The sequence below is a fragment of the Gossypium raimondii genome, chromosome 8 (genome assembly GCF_025698545.1).
Source record: "Gossypium raimondii isolate GPD5lz chromosome 8, ASM2569854v1, whole genome shotgun sequence".
NCBI lineage: Eukaryota > Viridiplantae > Streptophyta > Magnoliopsida > Malvales > Malvaceae > Gossypium > Gossypium raimondii.
In genome coordinates, this window is record NC_068572.1 from 62,289,921 (window position 1) to 62,312,453 (window position 22,533).

Genomic DNA, 22,533 nt, shown 5'->3' on the forward strand with positions numbered 1-22,533 from the left:
CAATGACATGTATGAAGACACAACTGAAGAAAGGGCCTTGTTAGATGTCTGCCTTTATAAATTTGAGAGTGTTCTAAGCAATTTGGATTGCGGAAGAGACCCCTGTAGTTTTTAGAGCTTATTTAGAGTAATGTTCGGATCATTTTTGTTGTTTTTAGCCTAAAAATAATAGAAATTCCTTTGTGAAATAGGCTCATGTCTGAACGTCATTATTCTAATGAAATGCATCCTTGCGATTATTTGTGAACTAATATTCTTTCAGTCTGTCTGAATAGTTATTCTTTCATTCTTTTGGATTTTCTTCCACATCATTCATTCATTCATAATCATATTGTACAGATAGTTCTTCATAAATTTATACATTCTTTTGTATATTCTTTGGTATTTATTATGGGCCCCCAGTTATCAATGACATGAATGACACTACTACATGAAATTATATTCTTTAATTCACAAGGTGAATAAATCTACAGTATCACTTATACATATTATCCCAAGCTTAGTAGGATTTTATATAACTTTAACTCTTCATAATTTCTTTATTTTCATTTGCATTTCTTTACTTTCCACGCTTATTCCATATATATGCATGACACACAAGTCATAAACATATCATTCAACCATGGTTACAAGCTAGTGCATTTAACCAAAGCCTTTTTCGAATTGATCACATGATAAGGCATTTCATAAGAAATTGCATAATTTAAACCTTACCACTTTTTTATGAGCACTAGTATATTTTCACTTAAATACTTACCAATTCAATGCATTATATAAATAATAATTCAACCAATAGCCTGACACTTGCCTAAGCATCAAGCAGCAACACCGGTTAGTGTCTTTGCACACATTACATATAAACTCATCATGCATAATTTTCTTGTATCAACATATTAAAGATAATCATACATTCACATGTCATGATACATATCATTCTCTTATCGTTTCTTCATAGGCATATATCATTCATTTCATTATTTCGATATTTCATGTACCATCATTTTCATGAATTTCGCGTACATACCGATAATAGTTCATTTCAAACTCATGTTATCTCACTTCAGAAATTTGCCCGTTATATCATTTAAATATCAATGGTTACATTTATTTCAGATCAATACCAATAATAATCTATAAATGTTTCAATTCAATCACATAAGTCTTTTACTGTTTCTTTCTAAATCAAAGAACGACTTACAGATATGAGTACATCGTTCTTTTTATGCCATAGTCCAACTATGGTCTTACACATGCATTGCCATGGCCCTGCCATGGTCTTTCATTAGTTAATATCATATACTATCACATTGAGCCATTATTTATCTCATGAATATTTAGTTCATGCTTTCTAATCACATTTTCATATTCAATTCACATTTTCAAATTATATTCCACAATCACGTTTCTTTTCAATGGCTCAACTGATTCATTTCGTTCAATTTAACTTTTCAATTAATCAACCCTATTAACAGACTCGGACTTTGACGGATACAAGGATCCAACCCAAACACACCAGTACAACATATTGTGCCTAAAACGGTACATAGTACCTGATTAGTAATCAGTAATGGTAGCAGTAACAGTAACAGTAACAGTAACAATATTCAACACACAAAGTGCTGAATCTATAACAGTAACGGTAACAGTATTCGACACACAAAGTGTCGAATTGGTAACAGTAACAGTAGTCGGCATATAAATGCCTGATTAGTAAGCCGGCAAAAACTTGTACTCTTCCATATCCTATGGCATGCCAACTATATCTGACTCAGCCCGACTAGTTAATAGGGTATTAAATTCACTTTTCAATACAATTTCCATCTTAATTCAGTATCAATTATAATTCCTTATTTCAATCAATTTCACAGTATTGCAATAATTCATTACTTCAGTAATTTCACAGTTCAATGCAGTACACATAACAGTATTCAGTAACTTCACAATTCAATTCAGTACTCAAAAACAATATTTAGTATTCCATAATGCAGTTCAGTATCAGTCTCACTTTCAATACCCAATCATAAATTTTCATTTGATTCAATTTCACATTTCAATCGATATTTCATTCAATTTCGATAAGCAAATTCACTTCCAACATCAGTATCACATATCAATTTCCTCTTTCTCAATTCAATTCCAATAAAATCCATATCAATCACCAATTTCAATATTCCAGTTCAATACCACAATAGTTCAATAGTTCAATTCAAACCATTTCAATTTCTATTCAATAATCACATTTCAATTTCACTTTCTTAATTCAATATTCATCTCAATTAGTCACATATAATCACAGTTCAATCTAATTTCATTCAATTCAATATCAATACTTAATTTCAATAATCATATTCACTTGAAATCAACTCCATTCAAAACAATGTTATCATACCAAATTTCTTACCTTATTTATTTACCATGCTTTTCAATTAAAACACAATAATTAATAATAATTAGATTTTAAATACAGTAATACAAACTTATTAGGCTAAATTGTAGAAATACTAAAATTTAGGGACATTTTGGTAATTTTTCATTTTCCTCAATTTCCACCCAATCTTGATCTAAATCAATATTTCATTCAATTTATTAATTAAAACAATTCATTTCATGCAACTTGGTCTTTTTGAATTTTTACAAAATTACCCTAAAATTTTACTTTTATTCAATTTAGTCCCGAACCTAAAACATGTAAATTAGCTATTTTTTTAAATAAACTCATATTAGCTGAATATTCACATATATTTTCCTCCTCCTCCATTCCATTCCACATCCTTGATATATAACACACTCAATTATCATTATCCAAAATTTCACTATTTGCTCATATGTAAATTCAAAGTTGTTTATTTGAGTCGAGTCACTAAATTATTTATAACTCGAGGTACAGGACTCAAAATTAAGATCTGTTAATTTTCCTAAAACTAGACTCACATATCTTATTACCATAAAATTTTTAGAATTTTGGTTTAGCAAAATATTACATTTTATTCATTAAAGTCTCCCTGTTTCACTGTTCAATAATTCCAACCACTCTTCACTAAAATTAATTATCTCATAGTACAGAATTCAGTATAATGTTCTTGTTTGCTTCTTTTAAAAATAGACTCATTCAGGATTTTAAACATATAAATTTTAGCCCATAATTATTTTTTAAAATTTTTATGATTTTCCAAAATCAGAACAGGGAGCCAATTCATTCTGACCTTATCTCACAAAATTTATTATATCTCATGATTTAAAATTCCATTACTTACACCGTTTATTTTATAAGAAACTAGACTCAATAATATTTAATTTCATATTTTTTCATCTTCTAATTCGATTTTCATGATTTATTGTGATTTTTCAAAGTTAACCTACTGCTGCTGTCCAAAACTGTTTTAGTGCAAGATGTTGATTACTAAGTTTATAATTCTCTTATTTCCTTCCTCTATAATATTTCCCATCACTTTCACTTATTTCCTTTACTAACATAACAAGAATATAGAGCTTTATATAATGAAACTCTACATTAACATTAATTTCCTACTTTTTCAATATTATCAAACTCAAAAATATATTGAAATCTTGATGTTCTTACATTGTGTTATTGATTTCAATCTTTAACTTGATTTTCTCTCTCCTACAGCTTCTATTTCTTGAATCTAACTTGATATTCTAGCTCCCCATAGTCTCCTTGTTGTCTTTCTCTCTTGATGGCTATGGAAATTCTTTTGATTTCTAGGTGAAAATGGTAAATTTTTTGTGAAAGGACCAAATTGTAAAGAAAACAAAACTTTCTTTCTTTCTCTCTTCTTCTCACGTTGGATGCATGGGAAGATGATGATTTCTTTCATCCTTTTTATATTAATAATTTAATAATAAAATAATACTAAAAATCTTAATAAAATATTAATTAAATAACATTTATCTAATTAATTAATTAAAAATATCACCAACATATCATTACCTTCTAGAGTTCTCTCTCTAATTGACCATTTTGCCCTTCATAATATTTTAAAATTTCAACCTTGAGTCATCACTTAATTTGGTAAAATTACAATTTAGTCCCTTAAAATTCTTCACCTTTTCAATTTGGTCCTAAATTTTCTTAATTTCTAGATTATTCCACCCATAAAATATTTGCACTATTGGTCCTTCAAATTTTCATATTTACACTTTATCCCCTCAAATTTTGAGTATTTACTTTTGGTCAACAAAACTTTTCTCACTTTTGCGATTTAATCCTTTCTTGAATTAATATGTCATAATATACTTCCCAGTGTTGCCATAACTCAAAATTTCCCTTTTTGTCACTTTATTTCCTTATTTTACTATATCAAGAATATCTACTTTCTTCTGTAGTAATTTTCGGTATTACATAAAACACTTGAATTAAACTGTAAACATGTGTGTACCTACCATGTATATAACATGAATCTTATGCATTATAAAGCAAATAGTGTCAATAAAATTTAGAAGGGCTATTTATTTTAACACATTATATCCAAGTCATCCACATAATAGGTACATACATATTTATAATTTAATCCAATTGTTTTAAATATATCTCATGTCAAATTTGAATTGACTTTTAATGCTCAAACTAATAGCTACATTAACGGAAAAACTTAACTAATACGATTTTAATACATCAAGGGCTCAATTAAAATGTCTTGAAATTTGAAAACCATTTCAAAATCATAATCATAATTTTGATGTCATCCGGCGAGTTTATAAATTTAGTGTTTGGACAATTTATTGTGGATTTATAACAACTTAGATGTTATTAATTACATTTCACGAATAATTTTTCTTCAATTAAATGTTTTATATTGCGTCGATTGAGTCTTATCTAGATTGACATCGATATTATTGTCAGTACAAGAGAACGTGGATTCGAGTGCGCTAAAACGTATTATCCTCTTATTTAAAGGTCAGGGAGGGGTTATGGGTAGTTTTAGGTATTGTATAAAAAAGAACAACTATGATAAATAACCTATAATGAGACTAATGTTAAAAAAAATGGCTTAGATCACAAAGTATACTATAAATTTTTTTATTGTGATGATATTAAGAATAATATTTTGGACAAATCCCTAGAATTTATCTTTTTTATTGAAAATTAGTATAATTTTCGGACCATTCTTGCATTCAGTTACTTATTTATTTGTGTTAACTTACAGAGCAAAAATTTTAAGGTTAAAATTTATTTTAAGTCACTATACACTTCATATATTTGGAATTTAGTCACCTTACTTTTATTTTAGGAATTTAGTCCCTTTATTTTTGGACTTAATTATTGCTAAAATTCTTCTATTAAATTATCTGACGTGAAATTTTAAATTTTTAAAAAATTCACTTAATAATAATGTAACAATAAAAATAATGCTGGAAATATAAATTAGGATTTTTTTCTTAAAACACTCATTTGAACTTGTCATGATAAAAATATAATTTTTTTGTTGGAATAGTGTTCTTAAAAAATTGATGTTAACATTTAATTGAAAATTAACAATATTAACTATTTAAACTATTTAATAATATTATAAATATATAAGAATGAAATTATGTTATAAATTAATTTAAAGAAATTTTGGTAGGTTCAAACCTTTTATATATAGGTATATAAATTTAAAGAATGGACTGTCATGTTGCATTATGGTAATCTTTAATTCAGCAAATTACAAATTAATAACAAAGTATTTAATATAATTTTTGTATATTTTCATTTTTGCTACTTTTCATCATTTTTAATAGTTTTTACATGCTTTCTAATTTTTTTATGCTTTCACAATTAAGTTTAGAAAATAAAATAAATTTTTGGTATAAAAATATTACTTTTAGGTACTAAGAAATTTGGTTGAGATGAACATACAAAATATTGTTTTTGCATACTAATAAATTTATTTATATACAAGGATAAATTAACAAATATTGAAAAATAAATAAGTAAATTAATCAAATTTTCAAGTTTCAATTGGTAATAAATTGCTAAATCGAAAATTTGACACGTATAATTTTATTATCATGAATTGTTACACGGGCTGTCACATTAGTGTTTAGTAAAATTTAGAGATTTAAGATCAAAGTGATACAAAAATTAAGAGTAAAAGTGAGAAAATAAATAAAGGTTAAATTAATTATTATAAAAAAACATTAAAAAAAGAAATCAATTACATAGTTGAATATAAACATGATTATGACAAGGTTGCCAGTACGGAGAAGTCTATGTAATTGTCTGAATTCCTTGTAGTTTGGTGACATCCATAAGCGGATGACTCCGAAAAGTAGGGCAAAGGGGATAGCAGCGGTTACATTGGCAAGAATATAATTAACGTCTACCCAAAACGACGAGGGTGATATTATTGTCATCGAATAAAAGTAGGAGACGCTCAGATAATAAAGCGGGATCAGGAGTAAACGAGGAACATTGGAGAGGAGAAAAACTGTTAGAAGAACCGGCAAGCCATATGCTATAAGATTATAAACCCAAAACCCATAATACATGTCGGGATTCATCACTGTTGTACCGGTTTTCCTTGTTTCTTCACCCAACAGGTGTTTGAATCTGGATTTATTGTAATTGTCGTCTAAGATTTGAAGAGTATTTGAGTTGGTGGTGGGGATACTGTTATTATCACCTTGCCAAACACCTCTCGGTGGGCTTAAAGATGATTGGTAAACTGCTGTTATAACTAGCGTCGCAACCACCAACGTTGCGTTGATCATGTCCCCCGACAACCCGTTTCTTGCACGAACCAACATTGTTAATCTTCTTTTATGCCAATGGGTTCCTTTCTTAATGTGTTTAATCTTGGTGGCGGTGGCGTCACTCATGTTCAAACCTCTTCTTTCGACCTTTTCTATGATTTCTCGACTTGTTAAACCATCTGAGTTCTTAGCTGTTACGTCTAAGTATTTCCCGACATATAATAACATTTTTAGTGCCTGCGTAATTAATATATTATCACACTATTAGATAAATATATCAACAGCTAGCATATATATATATATATATAAAAGGAAATTAGTATACCTGGTGTTGTTCCTTTATAGCTGCAATGTGTAACACAGTGTTGCCATCATCATCTCTCCAATTGATAACCTTCTTTTCCAATTCATTGGCTCCTCTACGACGATTACTTTGAAGCCATCCGGTTAAGAGATTAAACGCTTCGAGGTGATCGTTTTTCAAAGCAAGATGTAACGCAGTCTCGTCTCGAACCGTCACATCTTCAATGCATTCAGGGCAAGCTTCGAGGAAGTGGAATAAAAGATTAGAGTTCCCCATTGCGGCTGCACAATGGAAAGGAGTCATCCCTTCCCTTCCTTTGACTCGAACCAGATCTTTATCGGTCTTCAAGAGTCGAAGCAGTAGCTCGGTGTGGCGGTTTCTGAAGGCCAAGTGCATGGGGCTAAATCCATCTTGGCTTAGCTTCCTAGCAAACGAAGGCTTCAAGTTCATCATCTCCATTGCCAGCTTAATTTGGCCTTCAGTTGCAGCTATGTGAAGTGGAGTATCAATGAAAGGAATGTGGTCAATGCGCTCCAACATGTACGGATCCTTTTGAATTAAAGCATAAAAGGCATCAATATTTCCTGTTGCAGCTGCTTCTCTCAAGCTATCATTCATGCTCATCTCCTTGACTTGTAAAATAACATACCACCAATGATCCTTATTTAAAACATTATAAAGTACGTCCTAATTGCTTGACTTTTACGTAAAGAGTGATTTAAAGAATAGAATAAATTAAATATTAAGCAAGGAATAGAATAAATTACTCTTAGAAGTAAAAGTTGTTTGTATCCACCCACAATTACTCTTCCATAGTGAGAAAGAGTAGAATAACACAGGTAATAGATTTTATTCTATTTTTATTTTAGAAATTTAACTTCTTTATTTTTAAATTTAATTGTTATTTTTTTGTTATATTTAGGTTCGTTACAACTCTAAATTTTTGTTTCATTGCTACTAAGTGAATAATTTTCTTTTTATTTCAAAATGTCACGATAATGAATTTAACAGAAAAAATATAGTTAGAGTTAACAATTAGACTTGAATTTTGAAATCTAAAATATAGAAAGACTAAATTTTTAAAATAAAAATAGAGGCATTAAACTATAAATATATAAAGATTACAGTGATTCAGAGCATATTTTAACTCAAATCCAACTCTTTTATTATTATTATTATTATGAAATTAGATTTACGTTTCCAAAGAGTGAATTTGATAATTTTATTAACTATGCAGGCACTAAAGCTGTTGTTATATTCCAATGTTGGGTTACATGTAACAGCTAATAACTCGGAAGGTTTGATGGCTCGAGAAATCATAGAAAATGTTGAAAGAAAAGGCTTGAGCATGAGTGGTGAAGATGATGACAAGATTAAGCGCATTAAAAAAAAACTTGATACCCTTGAACTGATATTAGTAATGTTAATTCGTGCAAGGAATGGATTGTCGGAGAACATGATCAACGCAACGCTGGTGACTGTGGCACTGGTTATAACAGCAATCTACCAATCATCTTTAAGCCCACCCAGAGGTGTTTGGCAAGTTGATAACAACAGTATCCCCACCACCACCTCAAACGTTACTACTACTGCTCTTCAAATCTTTGACGACAATTACAATAACTCCAGATTCAAACACCTGTTGGGTCAAGAATCAAGGAAAACAGGTACAACAATCATGAATCCCGACTTGTATTCAATGTTTTGGGTTTGTAATCTCCTGACATTTGAGCTTCCGCTCCTCTCCAATGTTCCTTCTTTTCTTCTCATCCCGCTTTATTATCTAAGCGTCTCCTACTTTTACTCGATGACACTAATATCCCCGTCGTCGTTCTGGGAAAACGTCAATTATATTCTCACGTGGTTAGCCATTCTTTTCCCACTTCGCTTACTTCGCTTAATCATACGACCACTTATGTCACCAGCTTACAAGGAGTACATACGCTTCCGTAGAGCTATTCTTAGAGCCAACAAAGTCGGGATCATCCGACCCTTGCTAAGGGGTAATCTAGTTGATATTATATTATGTCCTTGATTTTTTTTAATTGAACTTCTTTTTCTTTTTGTTTATGTAATTGCTTGGGATAAATTTAATAAATAAAATTACATCAATAGTCTTTTAATTTTGTTTGTACTTATGTTTCAATCACTAAATTTTTAAAAATTATAAATTTATTATTAATGTGATCGGATTGTTTTTAGAATAACACGGGTTTGATGTGAAACTTTAAATATGTCATATATGTTTAAAAAAAATTCCTTTCTCTCTTTTTTCGGATATTAAAATATTTCTTCTTCTCACCTTATCCTATCTTCTCTTTTTTCTTTCTCCACCATTAATGCTCTCACCACCTTACTATTGCCAGTACTCACCACTATCAACAATTTCACCATCTCACCACAACCAAACATGAACCAACAACCGACTTTACCCATAATTATACTCATAAGGTGTTTTTCTCTTCCCTTTATGAATATAATTGGTTCGATTTTTTGGTTCAAAGAAGGTTCAAACAATCAACACTCAAACAGTCAATAGACTGTCGGATAGATCACGTGCAAAACCAACCTAACCTATGAGTATATCCAGAAGAGAAAAGTTATACAAGTCCAACCCCCCACAAGTTCCCAGTCGGCTCATCCCATTGACCTTTCCACACCTTCGAATTGATTGGTGCAATTGGAATTGCATTGCCAAATGTAACACATGAAGCTCAAGTGCTGACCATCTACTAGAGGTGGACCAAGGCCCTCGAAGAGCCACCAACGTTGACATCGCCTCCAGACTTGATTGTTATTATTATATTCTTTTCAAATTATTTTAGTTGTTGTTTAGAATGGATCGTGACTAAATTTTATTATGTAAATAAAGTTTTGAAAATTATATTGAACTTAGAAAGAAGTTAAATTATTCAAGTGAAAAAACGTTATTTTGTAATAGTGCATTTGATTGTAAAATCTTTTTGTTCTAATTTTATAGACTAAATTCTCAGGAGGATAATTTAGCAGTGATAGATCTAGTCTTCAAGGTACAAGAGTAAAGATTTTAAACTGGGATGTGTTAGAATTATGTTCAATGATTGTAATTGTTGAAAGATAGTGGATTCTCCTCATTGAATTAGGCATGCATAGAGAAATTGAATTACGTAACCAACCTTGTTATCCTCTATTTTAATTTTGGTATCTCAATGCTTGCAGGAGTACGCACTTTTGCAATCATTTTTGCTCGTAATTGCATAAATAACATTAATATCTTTTTTTTGTCATTGTTTCTTTTGAATGGTATGATGAAATAACTTTGTATAACTTTAAAATGTAAATTTGAGGATTTTAGATCTTTTTGATGTTTTTAGATTTTTTTAAATTGTTTTTTTAGAGTTATTGTTTAAAAATCTTAAAAGTATTAAAATAAATCATATAAAAACATGTTTATAATTCATATTTTCACAATGAACTAATAATTTGATCATACTTTATTCTAATTATAAGGATGTGATTGGACAGCATATAATAATTAGATGGAAGTGTAATTATTAATGTAGTAACTAATAATGACACCCTCTTATACTTCTAAATCCTAAATATTGTTTAATTGATAGAGTTTAATTATATCCTAATTCTTTATATTGTTTTTGTAATACAAATTATAATTAAATAACTAAATACTTTTAAATTCTATAATCAAACCATCATATGATATGTTAATTAAGAAAGTATTCAACAATACAATTATAAATAAAAAAACATAAAAATATTGTATACAATTTTATCAAATTGCTGTGGCATTCTATATTTGTTGGGCTATTTTCTTAGTAACATTAAGCATATACGTAGGTCATTTGCTAAGTATAGATAATTAATCATAAATAATATGTATCAGATTTTAAATTATTTAAACAAAATTAGTAAAATAACAATAATTATATTTTAAAAATATATGTTATAAAATTAAAATACTATTATTATTGAATAGAAAAACTTAAACTAGAATCGTGTACTGGTGTATTTAGAAAGTCATGATATAATTAGATTTAAGCGTAATTGTCTGTAATTAGTTGCATAATTTCCACAATTCTCACCCTCTCTAGGAATTGAAAGAGTGTAATTGACACCTTGGCTACCAAAATCTGAAACAACAGTGACAGACCAAATCCGTTACAGATGTTGCGACTCCATCACTGTTTCCATTTGGTGACGGTTTGTGATGGATTTTTGTGACATCGATACCCCTCACTAGTAAAGTGTATCAGTGAGTGTATGATGGAAGTATCATCACAATTTTTGCATATTATTTTTGAGTTTGCGATAGTATATAAAATATCACCTCGTTCCGTCACAAATTATAAATTCTGTCACTAACCAACCATAACCTACTACAAATGGGTTGGAAACCAGCAGAAAGAAAATTATATTTCATTTTCCATAAATAGATTTATTTGTTGTTTATGGAGCCACTAGGAGGGGCGGCGGCGGAGGAGGAGTCGCCTATTGTAGTTTTTATAATAATTCAACACATTCAGTCTAATAAGCAAAATTAATAATATAATAATTTAAAGAAGAGCAAAACAAAATCCACACCCAATGAAAAAAATCGCTTCTTTCTTTCTCCTTCGAAGATTCCAAGCAAGTATCCAGACATTAAAAACAAAAGCCAATATATAATAAAAACAAAAAGTATGGATATTGCTCCAAGTCATCAACTTTGAATATAAATCCCATAATATTTACTTTTTTAGGTATTTAAATATTCTTCCGTTTTTCATTTAAATCGAGCCCATGGTTTTGGAATACTTTCATATAGCCTTTTTGGGGTCAAATCAATCTGAATTACTATGTTTATTTTACAATATTATATTTATCTCCAAAATTTTTAAATACAACGATTGAAAAAGTGTAGAAAATAATTAATTTAAAAAAGAAAAAGAAAAGAAGTAGCAAATGTTGTAAATGTTCCATATCTTCAATTATTTACCTGAAAATTTGATACCTTATGTCAACATTTGTTTTATGATCAATATATATCAATACTTTTTAAAATTAAAATATTCACCAAAGTGATAAGAATATATATAATCCAAAATTTTAAACATTTTTATTTTCAAACTCAATAAATAATATATTTTAAGCTATTTTGTTAATACTAATTTCTTGATAAATATGTTTTTAAATTAATTACATTGAAATAATAGTTGGTTTAGTTTTTAAATTCCACAAGCAAGATTAAGGTTGCCTGTGAAATAAAAAATTATTTTAAAAAAGAGACATTTGACAATTTTTAAGGTTGCTAGTGATGGAAAATCAATCGCACCACGTTTTTTTAATTAAGTGTTATAGCCAGTTTGTTGACTCCTATTTTTTAGCAAGACTGTTAGACAAATAAGTTTGTTTAATCTTTATGGGACTATTCTGTTTTCATTAGTCTGTTAGTAGAAAATTTTACTTCCACGATTTAATTTCTCTGTAAACCTATATAAAGGCATAATTGCTGAAGTTAATGATAGTGAATTGATTTTGATTATTTTCCTCTCGTGTTAATTATTCCTTTAAAGTTTGTCATCGGCGATATCAGAGCCAGGTTTAGAGTGTTTTGTGTTGTGTTCCAGATACGATGTCACAACATTCGAGTGAATCCGATAGATTTGTTCAACCTACTATTCCTCGCTTTGATGGTCATTATGATCATTGGAGCATGTTGATGAAAAATTTCTTAAGGTCAAAAGAATAATGGTCTGTCGTTGAGGATGGAATCCAAGAGCTAGAAGTTGGAACCAGTTTGACAGATACACAGAAGATGGAGACTAAATTCCTAGAAATAAAAATATATGGACTAATTTTTAAATTTATGAAAAGTACAAGGACTTATGACATATTTTAACAATTTATTATGTTTATACTATAATTTAATTTGAATATTTGTTAATGCCAAAAGGATAATAATAACATGACATATTAATGATAATGATGATGATGTGTGAAAATAAAAATACTTCACATTTAAATTGATTATAATTATAATTTATATATTTTATATATCATAATATTAATGAAATTGAGTTTATATATTCTATATATTATAATATTAACAATTTGAGTTTTTTAGTATTTCTTATGCATTTAGTTTTGCTTTTGGAAGTGGTTTCAGGGATGGTTTTGACATCGTCCACTCCAGTTTAGTGGATGTTCGATTCTTTTGCCAATTGTGTCTACTACTTAAGATCATCCGAGGTTAATTTTCTCATAGTGTTAAATGTTTGCAATTGCTCCAAATAATCATACTTGAGTTGTGATGGAGACGATTGCTAACTTGCTATATATTATCGATTTTATAGCATAATATTTAAAAGTAAATTTTTACCGCCATACTAAAAATTTTAAATATTTTAAGAGTAAATTTTTTTAAAGCGAAAATGCTTCGAAATTATATTAAAGTGAGAAATGGGGAGTGGGAGTCAAGATATTGATGTCTGTAATAGGCGGCCATAGATTCATATCCGTCGTTAGATATAAATATATTAATCATTTTTTAAAATATTCGATATTTTTATGCAATATAAATATACCCTTGAGGGATTAGTTTAGTGTAAGATTGAGTTAAATCAGTTGAGGTTTCAAATAAGGATAGTCAGTTTGCAACTCTCCTAATTTCTTCATCATTTAAAGAAAGAAACAAAAGCATGGATCCAAGCTTGAGAGAAGTAGCTGGAACAGGAAATATTGATGCCTTGTACTCTCTAATTGGAGAGGATCCATACATGCTGGAGCATATTGATCAGATTCCTTTCATCGATACTCCACTTCACATAGCAGCAAATAAAGGCCAAATTAAGTTTGCAATGGAGATTATGAACTTGAAGCCTTCGTTTGGTCGGAAGCTAAACCAAGATGGGTTTAGCCCCATGCACTTGGCCTTCAAAATGGGGCATACCAAGCTAGTGCTTCGACTGTTGAAGACCGATAAAGACCTGGTTCGCGTCAAAGGAAGGGAAGGGATGACCCCTTTCCATTGTGCAGCTGCAGCGGGGAACTCTAATCTTTTATTCCAGCTCCTTGAAACTTGCCCTGAATGCGTTGAGGATGTCACGGTTCGTGACGAGACTGCATTACATCTTGCTCTGAAAAACGACCACACCGACGCTTTTAATTTCTTACTTGGATGGCTTCGAAAGAACCGTCGTGGAGGAGGCAAGGATTTGGAAAGAAAGGTTGTGAATTGGAGAGATGATGATGACAACACTGCGTTGCACATTGCAGCTACAAAGCAACAACACCAGGTATAGATGCATTATAATGATAAGTTGCGTATATTCCTTTGATAATCTTATTAATGACTGTTTATAATATTCTACGCAGGCCGTGCAACTGTTGTTGGATTCCTTTTATGGGTTAGATGTAAAAGCTAAGAACTCGGAAGGCTTGACAGCTCGAGAAATCATAGAAAATGTTGGGAGACAAGGGTTGAACATGAGTAGCGCCGAAGACGATGATAGGACCACCGCCAAGATTAAGCGCATTAAGAAAAGAACTAGTCGGTCTGAAAGAGCATTAGTAAAGTTGATTCGTACAAAGAATGGGTTGTCGGAGAACATGATCAACGCAACACTGGTGGTAGCGGCGCTGGTCATAACAGCGATCTACCAATCATCTTTAAGCCCACCGAGAGGTCTTTGGCAAGGTGATAACACTAGTAACCCCACCACCACCTCAAACCTTACTACTACCACTAAATTTAAACTCTTTAACGACAATTACGCTGAAAAACTTTCTAAACATGTGTTGGGTGAAGAAACAATGAAAACTGGTACGGCAATCATGAATCCCAACTTGTTTTTAGGGTTTTGGTTATTCAATTTTATAGCATTTGGGCTTCCGGTTCTTCTAACCGTTTTCCTTTTATACGATGTAGCTCGTATTCTTCTTCTCCCGCTTTATTTTCTATCCGTCTCCTACTTTAACTGCATGACAATAATATCTCCGTCCATGTTTTGGGCAAACCTCAACTTTGTTGTCATGTGGGCAGCCATTATTCTCCCGTCTGTCTTTGTTTTTGGAGGCGTATGGTTATGCATGCTGCCAAAGTACCGGGAAATCAGACAAATGCGCAGACGTGTCCGCAATGACAATAATATCGGAATAATTCAGTACTTGCGAATGTCAGTCTAACTTATATATTATATTATGTACCCTTTTCCATTTTCTTTGTATTAATATCTTTTCTTATTGAAAAAAAAACACTATGTAATTGCTTTGGATAAATTTAATAGAAATAAGATTACCTTTCCCGACAGATATATTTGAAGTATCGTTTGTTCAAAATCAACTTATTTCTAAATGTGTTAATATTATTTTCGAGTTATTAATTAAAAATATCTTTAACATAAAGATATATGTAATATATATATATTTTATTATTTTGTTTATATAATAAAAGAGTTATTGATTAAAAGATGAATTAAAAATTAAAAATAATATATTTATTAATTAAAAAGTACTATTTTTAAAATAATATGAAATAAAAATACAAATATGAGTAAGAGATAAATTAAAACCGAGACTCAAAAATAAAATGACTAACATTTAATTATTTGACCAAATAAATTAATGTGTCAAGTTATTGAAGAAAATACATTTTATCCCCACATTTCTTTCTCCAAAATTAATCTATTTCTACAAATATTAAAAAAATCAACCTTAACACTAATTATTTTCTAAAAAGGACATACGTTGCGAGTATGCCTTAAACCTAGGAAGGGTGGCTGTGGTGCGCCACACTTTCTAACGCAAATAATAATAATAATAATAATAATAATAATACATTAATCTAAATTACATGAGAGTTTGGTGTCCCCTTTTCTTAATTCTAAACAATAAAATCTCAAAAATAAGAATAATAAAATAAAATAAAATAATTGTATTTATATAGAAATGATAAATTAAGTAAAATAAATAATAAAAATATGTCAATTAACTAATTTCACTATCATTTAAATATATTTATCTTTTGAAAAATACTTTTTCTTTTTTAAACAAAGGGTGGACATCATCAAAAATAACTTAGAAAAGTAGAAATTGTAGCCGTACTAGAACATTTTTCATCTAAACATCAGAATATTAAAATGCTGAAAAACCTCCAAATTTACCGTTCTCTACATCCATTACTAATCGTAGACGGTGACAAAGACATTCGACAGATGATAAGCATAAAAAAAATACTCTTTTAACTACAATACTAAAAGCGTCCGCTAACCATTTTTCAATTAAGATATTAATCAAGACGGATTAATTTAGTGTTAAATAGAGTAAGTCTAGGGGTGGGTTTGGATGGGTGATTGGGTGCGGTGCGGTGCGTTTAGTTTACTTTTTGTCTCACGCTACAGTGTCTAATCTCACCGCCACCGCTGTTTTTACACTAACCTCAAATAAACCCACCGCCCATCCAAACTCACCCTAGACTAAGTCCGTGGATGAATTTCCGCATCTTTTTTTAGGCATTAAATTGAGAGCCAATCAGAGCCTTCCCCTTACTACCAATCTATAAAAAATTGGATCTTTGGTTTGATTTTATCAATAAAAGAAATTCCTTCCTCGGTTTCTTAAATTTGATAACTTTTATCATTATCATTATTTTATTATATAAAATAATTTTGTTCACTTTTCATCAATAATGAGATCAATTGTTTCGCTAATAGAATAGAAAATAGATAGTTACTCAATATTATAATGGTACCATGTGTTTTTATGTTTTTAATTTTTAATATAATTAATGTTATAACCCTCCTTATGAAGCTAGTTAATGTAAAGGATAATAATTCTAATTATCTGTGCTTAAAATTAATTCAGTTGTGCTTTCAATCAATGTCTGATTTTGATATTGCAAGAGGTGTCCAGCTATGTGGTGAGATCTTGAAGGTGTGTCTTTGTAACAACTTGAGAAGCTTTTTGGATTTTTTTCTTCTTCTTTTAGGTTTATTATTAGTAAATGATTTTTTGCTGCGAAAAATTAGCTTAAAAACAAAATATAAAAATGATAGGAAATATATGTTAATTTTATACAACGACAATTAATGACATTGCAATATTACTTAACAACATGAACAATCCCCACCATCGTATTGTCATTCCCAAGTAATGGCGTATTCTCTTTACTTGGAAAATATCCCTCCTAACGCTGGCCGAAATTGGTTGAAACATTATGCAGCTAATTTGGTAAGATCATGGACGTGTTTATTGCATCAAAAAGAAATAGAAGAGGTCGTCGGTTTTGTTTCGTTAGGTATGGTAGGCTGGAAGAAGCAAAGAGAGCATTGTGGAGTCTAGATGGAAGGTGGTTCTCTAATCATAGATTGACGGTCAGTATGGCGAAGTTTAAACCTAGAGATGCTTTGTGGAGGAAGGCAAATGGGAGAGAGGTCAGACAACATACATAGAATATGGAAAGAAGATGTGTTGAAGGAAATACGGGATCGCATGTAGAGAAGAATGCAAGTGAGATTATGGCAAATAATAAACAACATGAAGAAAATGACCCAATCAAGTTGGACGAGATGGTGGAAGATTTATGAATTTCCAGAAAAGATAAGAGAACAAAGTAGTAGAGGGAGCCATTGATGGAGAGAACTTGAAGTGGCTTGAAAAATGTATTGTGGGTAGAATGAGAAACAATGCTACTGTGGGGTTATGGGGTGATGCTGGAATTTATAAAATTGGAGTCCAAAGATCATCGGGTAATGATTGGTATGAATTGGAAGCCAATGAATGGGGAGATGTTTTGCAAGTGTTCAGAAAGTTGAACGGTGGACAACGAAGATGAAAGATTAAGGTGGTTATCCTGTTACGAGATTCCAATACATGCTTGGTCTTCGAAGATTTTGACGTACTGTATAGGCGGCCACCGATTTATATACCTCGTCATATATAGATATATTAATCATTTCTTAAAATATTCGATATTTATATTCAATATAAATCTACCCTTGACGGATTAATTAGTTTAGTGTAAGCCTGGTTTAAATCAGTTGAGGTTTCAAATAAGGATAGTCAGTTTGCAACTCTCCTAATTTTTTCATCATTTAAAGAAAGAAACAAAAGCATGGATCCAAGCTTGAGAGAAGTAGCTGGAACAGGAGATACTGATGCCTTGTACGCTCTAATTCGAAAGGATCCGTACATGTTGGAGCATATTGATCAGATTCCTTTCATCGATACTCCACTTCACATAGCAGCAAATGAAGGTCAAATTAAGTTTGCAATGGAGATGATCAACTTGAAGCCTTCGTTTGGTCGGAAGCTAAACCAAGATGGGTTTAGCCCCATGCACTTGGCCCTCAAAATGGGGCATACCAAGCTAGTGCTTCGACTGTTGAAGACCGATAAAGACCTGGTTCGCGTCAAAGGAAGGGAAGGGATGACCCCTTTCCATTGTGCAGCTGCAGTGGGGAACTCTAATCTTTTATTCCACTTCCTTGAAACTTGCCCTGAATGCGTTGAGGATGTCACGGTTCGTAACGAGACTGCATTACATCTTGCTCTGAAAAACGACCACACAGACGCTTTTAATCTCTTACATGGATGGCTTCGAAAGAACCGTCGAGGAGGAGGCAATGGTTTGGAAAGAAAGGTTGTGAATTGGAGAGATGATGATGACAACACTGTGTTGCACATTGCAGCTACAAATCAACAACATCAGGTATATATATGCAATATAATGATAAGTTGCGTTCCTTTGATCATTTTATTAATGACTATTTATAATATTCTACGCAGGCAGTACAACTGTTGTTGGATTCCTTTTATGGGTTAGATGCAAACGCTAAGAATTCGGAAGGCTTGACAGCTCGAGAAACCATAGAAAGGGTTGAAAGACAAGGGTTGAACATGAGTGGCGCCGAAGACGATGATATCTCCACCGCCAAGATTGAGCGCATTAAGAAAAGAACTAGTAGGTCTGAAAGAGCATTAGTAAAGTTGATTCGTGCAAGGAATGGGTTGTCAGAGAACATGCTCAACGCAACACTGGTGGTAGCGGCGCTGGTCATTACAGCAATCTACCAGTCATCTTTAAGCCCACCAAGAGGTCTTTGGCAAGGTGATAACACTAGTATCCCCACCACCAACTCAAACCTTACTACTACTACTAAATTTAAACTCTTTAACGACAATTACAGTTAGTATCGTTTTAAATTTCTGTTGGGTGAAGAAACAAGGAAAACTGGTACTGCAGTCATGAATCCCAACTTGTTTTTAGGGTTTTGGTTTTTCAATTTTATAGCATTTGGGCTTCCAGTTCTTCTAACCGTTTTGCTTTTATCCAATGTACCTAGTATTCTTCTCATCCCGCTTTATTATCTATCTGTCTCCTACTTCAACTGCATGACAATAGTATCTCCTTCCACGTTTTGGGCAAACCTCAACTTTGTTGTCATGCGGACAGCCATTCTTCTCCCGTTGCTCTTAGTTGTTAGAAGCGTATGGTTATCGAAGCAACCAAAGTACAGGGAAATCAGACAATTACGTAGACTTTTCCGCAAGTAGAATAATGTTGGAATCATTCAACGGTTGCGAATGTCAATGTAGTTTATATGTTCTCTTATGTTATGTACTTTTTTCCATTTTCTCTGGATTATCGGTAAAAAATTTATGTAATTGCTTTGGATAAATTTAATAAATAAGATTACTGTCGAAACCGCTTTTTTGAAAAACAAAAATTTGGTTGTCGACATTAAAAATAAAACTGGAGTCGCCACCGATCCTTTATTAAGGTGCGATTGGCCCACCTTAAAAATTATTTTGGCCTACGAATTTTGAGAAAACGAGTTCGGGAGTCAGTTACGCACGAGGAAGTGTTAGCACCCTCGTAACGCCCAAAATCGGTACCAAATTGATTATTTGATGTCTTAGTGTCGAATGTTAAAAAGATTTTTAAAACAACTCAAATGATGAAATCTGAAAAGGATACTCAATTGTTCAAGTCATGTAAAGAAATCGAGTCCCAATACGTTAGGGTACAATTTCTCAAAATTCTCGAACTTTGAATATCACTTTTATTTTATGCGAAAATTTTCATTTTGGGAAAGTAACATGCCACACCCAATACGTTAGGACACGACAAGTTAAGTTCCCAAAAATGATTTTTATTCTCATGCATTTTGAATAAAGAATATTCCCAGCTTTTTAAGATTGACAAAGAAAATCAGAACCCAATGCGTTAGGGCTCAATTTTCCTCGGAAATCCCAAACTTCGAATAATGCTTTTATTAAAAAAACCTTTGAATCATGAAAATAACTTTGATATACGGTTAAAACCAAAATATATTTTCAAAAGGGTACATTGAAAAGTTAGTGTACAATATGATACAAAACTTCAATTTAAAATACATGTATATATGTGTCTTTTCAAAATATAAGTATGAGACATAAATAAATTTTGAAAACGTGTATGAGCATATATTAAAACGGGTATATATAAGTATACGTATATATAAAAAAAATGAAATATATAAAACAAAACAAAACCTATTATAATTTTCTAAGAAAATATGCATGTATGTATATGTATGCGAAATTTATGAAAATAAGATAAAAGTATAAAAATATGTACATGTGTATATATTTACAAAAAGTATACATATAAAATATAAAGTATATATAAAAGTAAATAACAAAAATAAAAAAAACATAGGTATAAAATATATGCATTTATTTATAAAACTTTAATATATATATATATACCTATATAAAAAAAACCCATATGTATATTATATATAAAAAAACTATGCGTATATATATATGTATAGAAAATATGATAATAATCAATAATAATAACTAATATAATAAAAATAATTAATTTTAATGATAAAATAATTAATAACAAGGGACCCAAATTGAAACTACAGGAAACTTTCAGGTAAACATTTAAAATAATAAAAGCTGAAAACTAATTTGTAGTGCCCTGGAAACATCAGGGAGTAAACGAGCAAATATACTAGCCCCTTATACGCAGCGTTTTCATGTTGGACCAAATTGAAACAGGAAACAGACGTGCGGTCAAAATTAAAAATAAAAAAAATTGTATTGAAGGTGACTCAAAAACAGAGGGACCAGTTGCGCAAATTCCCCATTCAGGGCGAACGCGGACCACCTTATGGTCGGGTCGACGCGGATCCGCCCCTTGCAAAACGGCGCCGTTTCACTCTTATTATTTAAAACAGTTTTCTTCTTCTTTTTTTCTGAAATCTGTAGCCAACAAACAAAAAAACTTTTAACCCTCTGCTAGGTTTTTTTTTAAAAAAAAACTCCTTTTGTTTTTTGCTGTCATCATCGGCCACCGGAGTCTCCGATGACGGCAGAGATGGTAGCAAACGGCGGCCCGAACACAGAGGTAAACTCCTCTTCACTCTCTTCTCTTTATAAATCAACAGTAAACATGGAAGAAAAAAAATAAACGCCGAACAAAAAAACCACCTTTATATTCAAGAAAAGTTTGTATTTTCCTTTCTTTTTCTCTGTATTTTTCAGTGTTTTTGTGTGCACTCCTTTACACCGAAAATCCCCCCTTTATTCTCTTTACAAATCTGTTTATATATAACCGAAAAATATAAAAAATGTAAAATCAAAGAAATATTTTCATTATTCTTGCACTTTCGCCATTTTCTAGTTTTTTCTCGCGTATGGGCACTTTGTTGGGAGTGCTCACGCTCGTGAGGCGCAAATCGCGGAGGAGGACTCGCCCGCATTGTCTGCGGTGGTGGGTTGTTGGAGGCCGCCATTAGGGTTTGGGGTATGGGGTTGCTAGTTGGGCCAGGTTTAGGGTTATTGGGCCTGTATATTTGGTTTTTTAGTGGGCCGGACAATTTGGGCTTGTACAGTTGCCCCTCTTTGCTGGTTGTCGTATAACGGCAACAGAGCAAAGACTACGAGGCCCAATTGTGCCCGGTCTTCCTGAGTCTTAACTTCTTCCATGCCTCTCTTCTTTAGGTAGCCTCATTCATTCCTACTGCATTTTCAGAGGTATAGGAACTAGCTTCAATCCACTCCACCGCAATGTCAGGGAGATAGGCTTCGTACGTTTTAGCTTCTCAAAAAGAACAAAATTTGCTATCTTTAATCTGCTCCATTGCAACTTCAGGGAGATAAGATTTGTAGCTTCAATTTGTTCTGCTACAACTTAAAGATAAGTCCGATGCGATCTGCTTTACTGCAACTTCAGAGAGATGAGATCTGTGGTCTTAATCCACTCCATTGCAACTTCAAGGAGATTGGATTGGTTACTTTTGTATGCTCCACTGCAACTTTAGGGAGACAAGACTTGTATCTTCGATCTACTTCACCACCAGTATGGGAAGACAAGATCTGCTTTCTTCGATCTACTTCACGCCAATACATGAAGACAAGATCTGCTTTCTTCGATCGATTCCACTACCGATCGGGGAGATAGAATAACTGGCTTCAATATACTCCACTGCAACTTCAGGGAGGTAAAATTCGCCATCTTCGATCTGCTCCACTACTGCTTAGGGAGGCAAAATCTGTAATCTTCAATC

General features: G+C 31.6%; 4 protein-coding genes across 4 annotated transcripts; 3 read left to right on the forward strand and 1 right to left on the reverse strand.

Moving 5' to 3' along the window:
• Positions 1 to 1,554: 1,554 nt before the first annotated feature.
• Positions 1,555 to 7,616, reverse strand: LOC105793758 (ankyrin repeat-containing protein BDA1). Its single transcript, XM_012622601.2, has 3 exons — positions 7,019 to 7,616; positions 6,195 to 6,930; positions 1,555 to 1,703 (listed from the first exon to the last, which is right to left on the reverse strand). Exons 1-3 carry the CDS (start codon positions 7,613 to 7,615, stop codon positions 1,555 to 1,557), a joined length of 1,482 nt encoding a protein of 493 aa, XP_012478055.2. The 5' UTR covers position 7,616.
• A 612-nt stretch (positions 7,617 to 8,228) lies between these two features.
• On the forward strand, positions 8,229 to 9,032 carry LOC105793759 (uncharacterized). The gene has a single exon (XM_012622602.2). It carries the CDS (start codon positions 8,229 to 8,231, stop codon positions 9,030 to 9,032), a length of 804 nt encoding a protein of 267 aa, XP_012478056.2.
• A 4,537-nt stretch (positions 9,033 to 13,569) lies between these two features.
• LOC128031922 (ankyrin repeat-containing protein BDA1-like) lies at positions 13,570 to 15,285 on the forward strand. Its single transcript, XM_012621864.2, has 2 exons — positions 13,570 to 14,268; positions 14,348 to 15,285. Exons 1-2 carry the CDS (start codon positions 13,672 to 13,674, stop codon positions 15,155 to 15,157), a joined length of 1,407 nt encoding a protein of 468 aa, XP_012477318.1. The 5' UTR covers positions 13,570 to 13,671; the 3' UTR covers positions 15,158 to 15,285.
• Positions 15,286 to 17,968: 2,683 nt separating this feature from the next.
• On the forward strand, positions 17,969 to 19,655 carry LOC128031952 (ankyrin repeat-containing protein BDA1-like). Its single transcript, XM_052634579.1, has 2 exons — positions 17,969 to 18,680; positions 18,758 to 19,655. Exons 1-2 carry the CDS (start codon positions 18,084 to 18,086, stop codon positions 19,160 to 19,162), a joined length of 1,002 nt encoding a protein of 333 aa, XP_052490539.1. The 5' UTR covers positions 17,969 to 18,083; the 3' UTR covers positions 19,163 to 19,655.
• Positions 19,656 to 22,533: the final 2,878 nt, after the last annotated feature.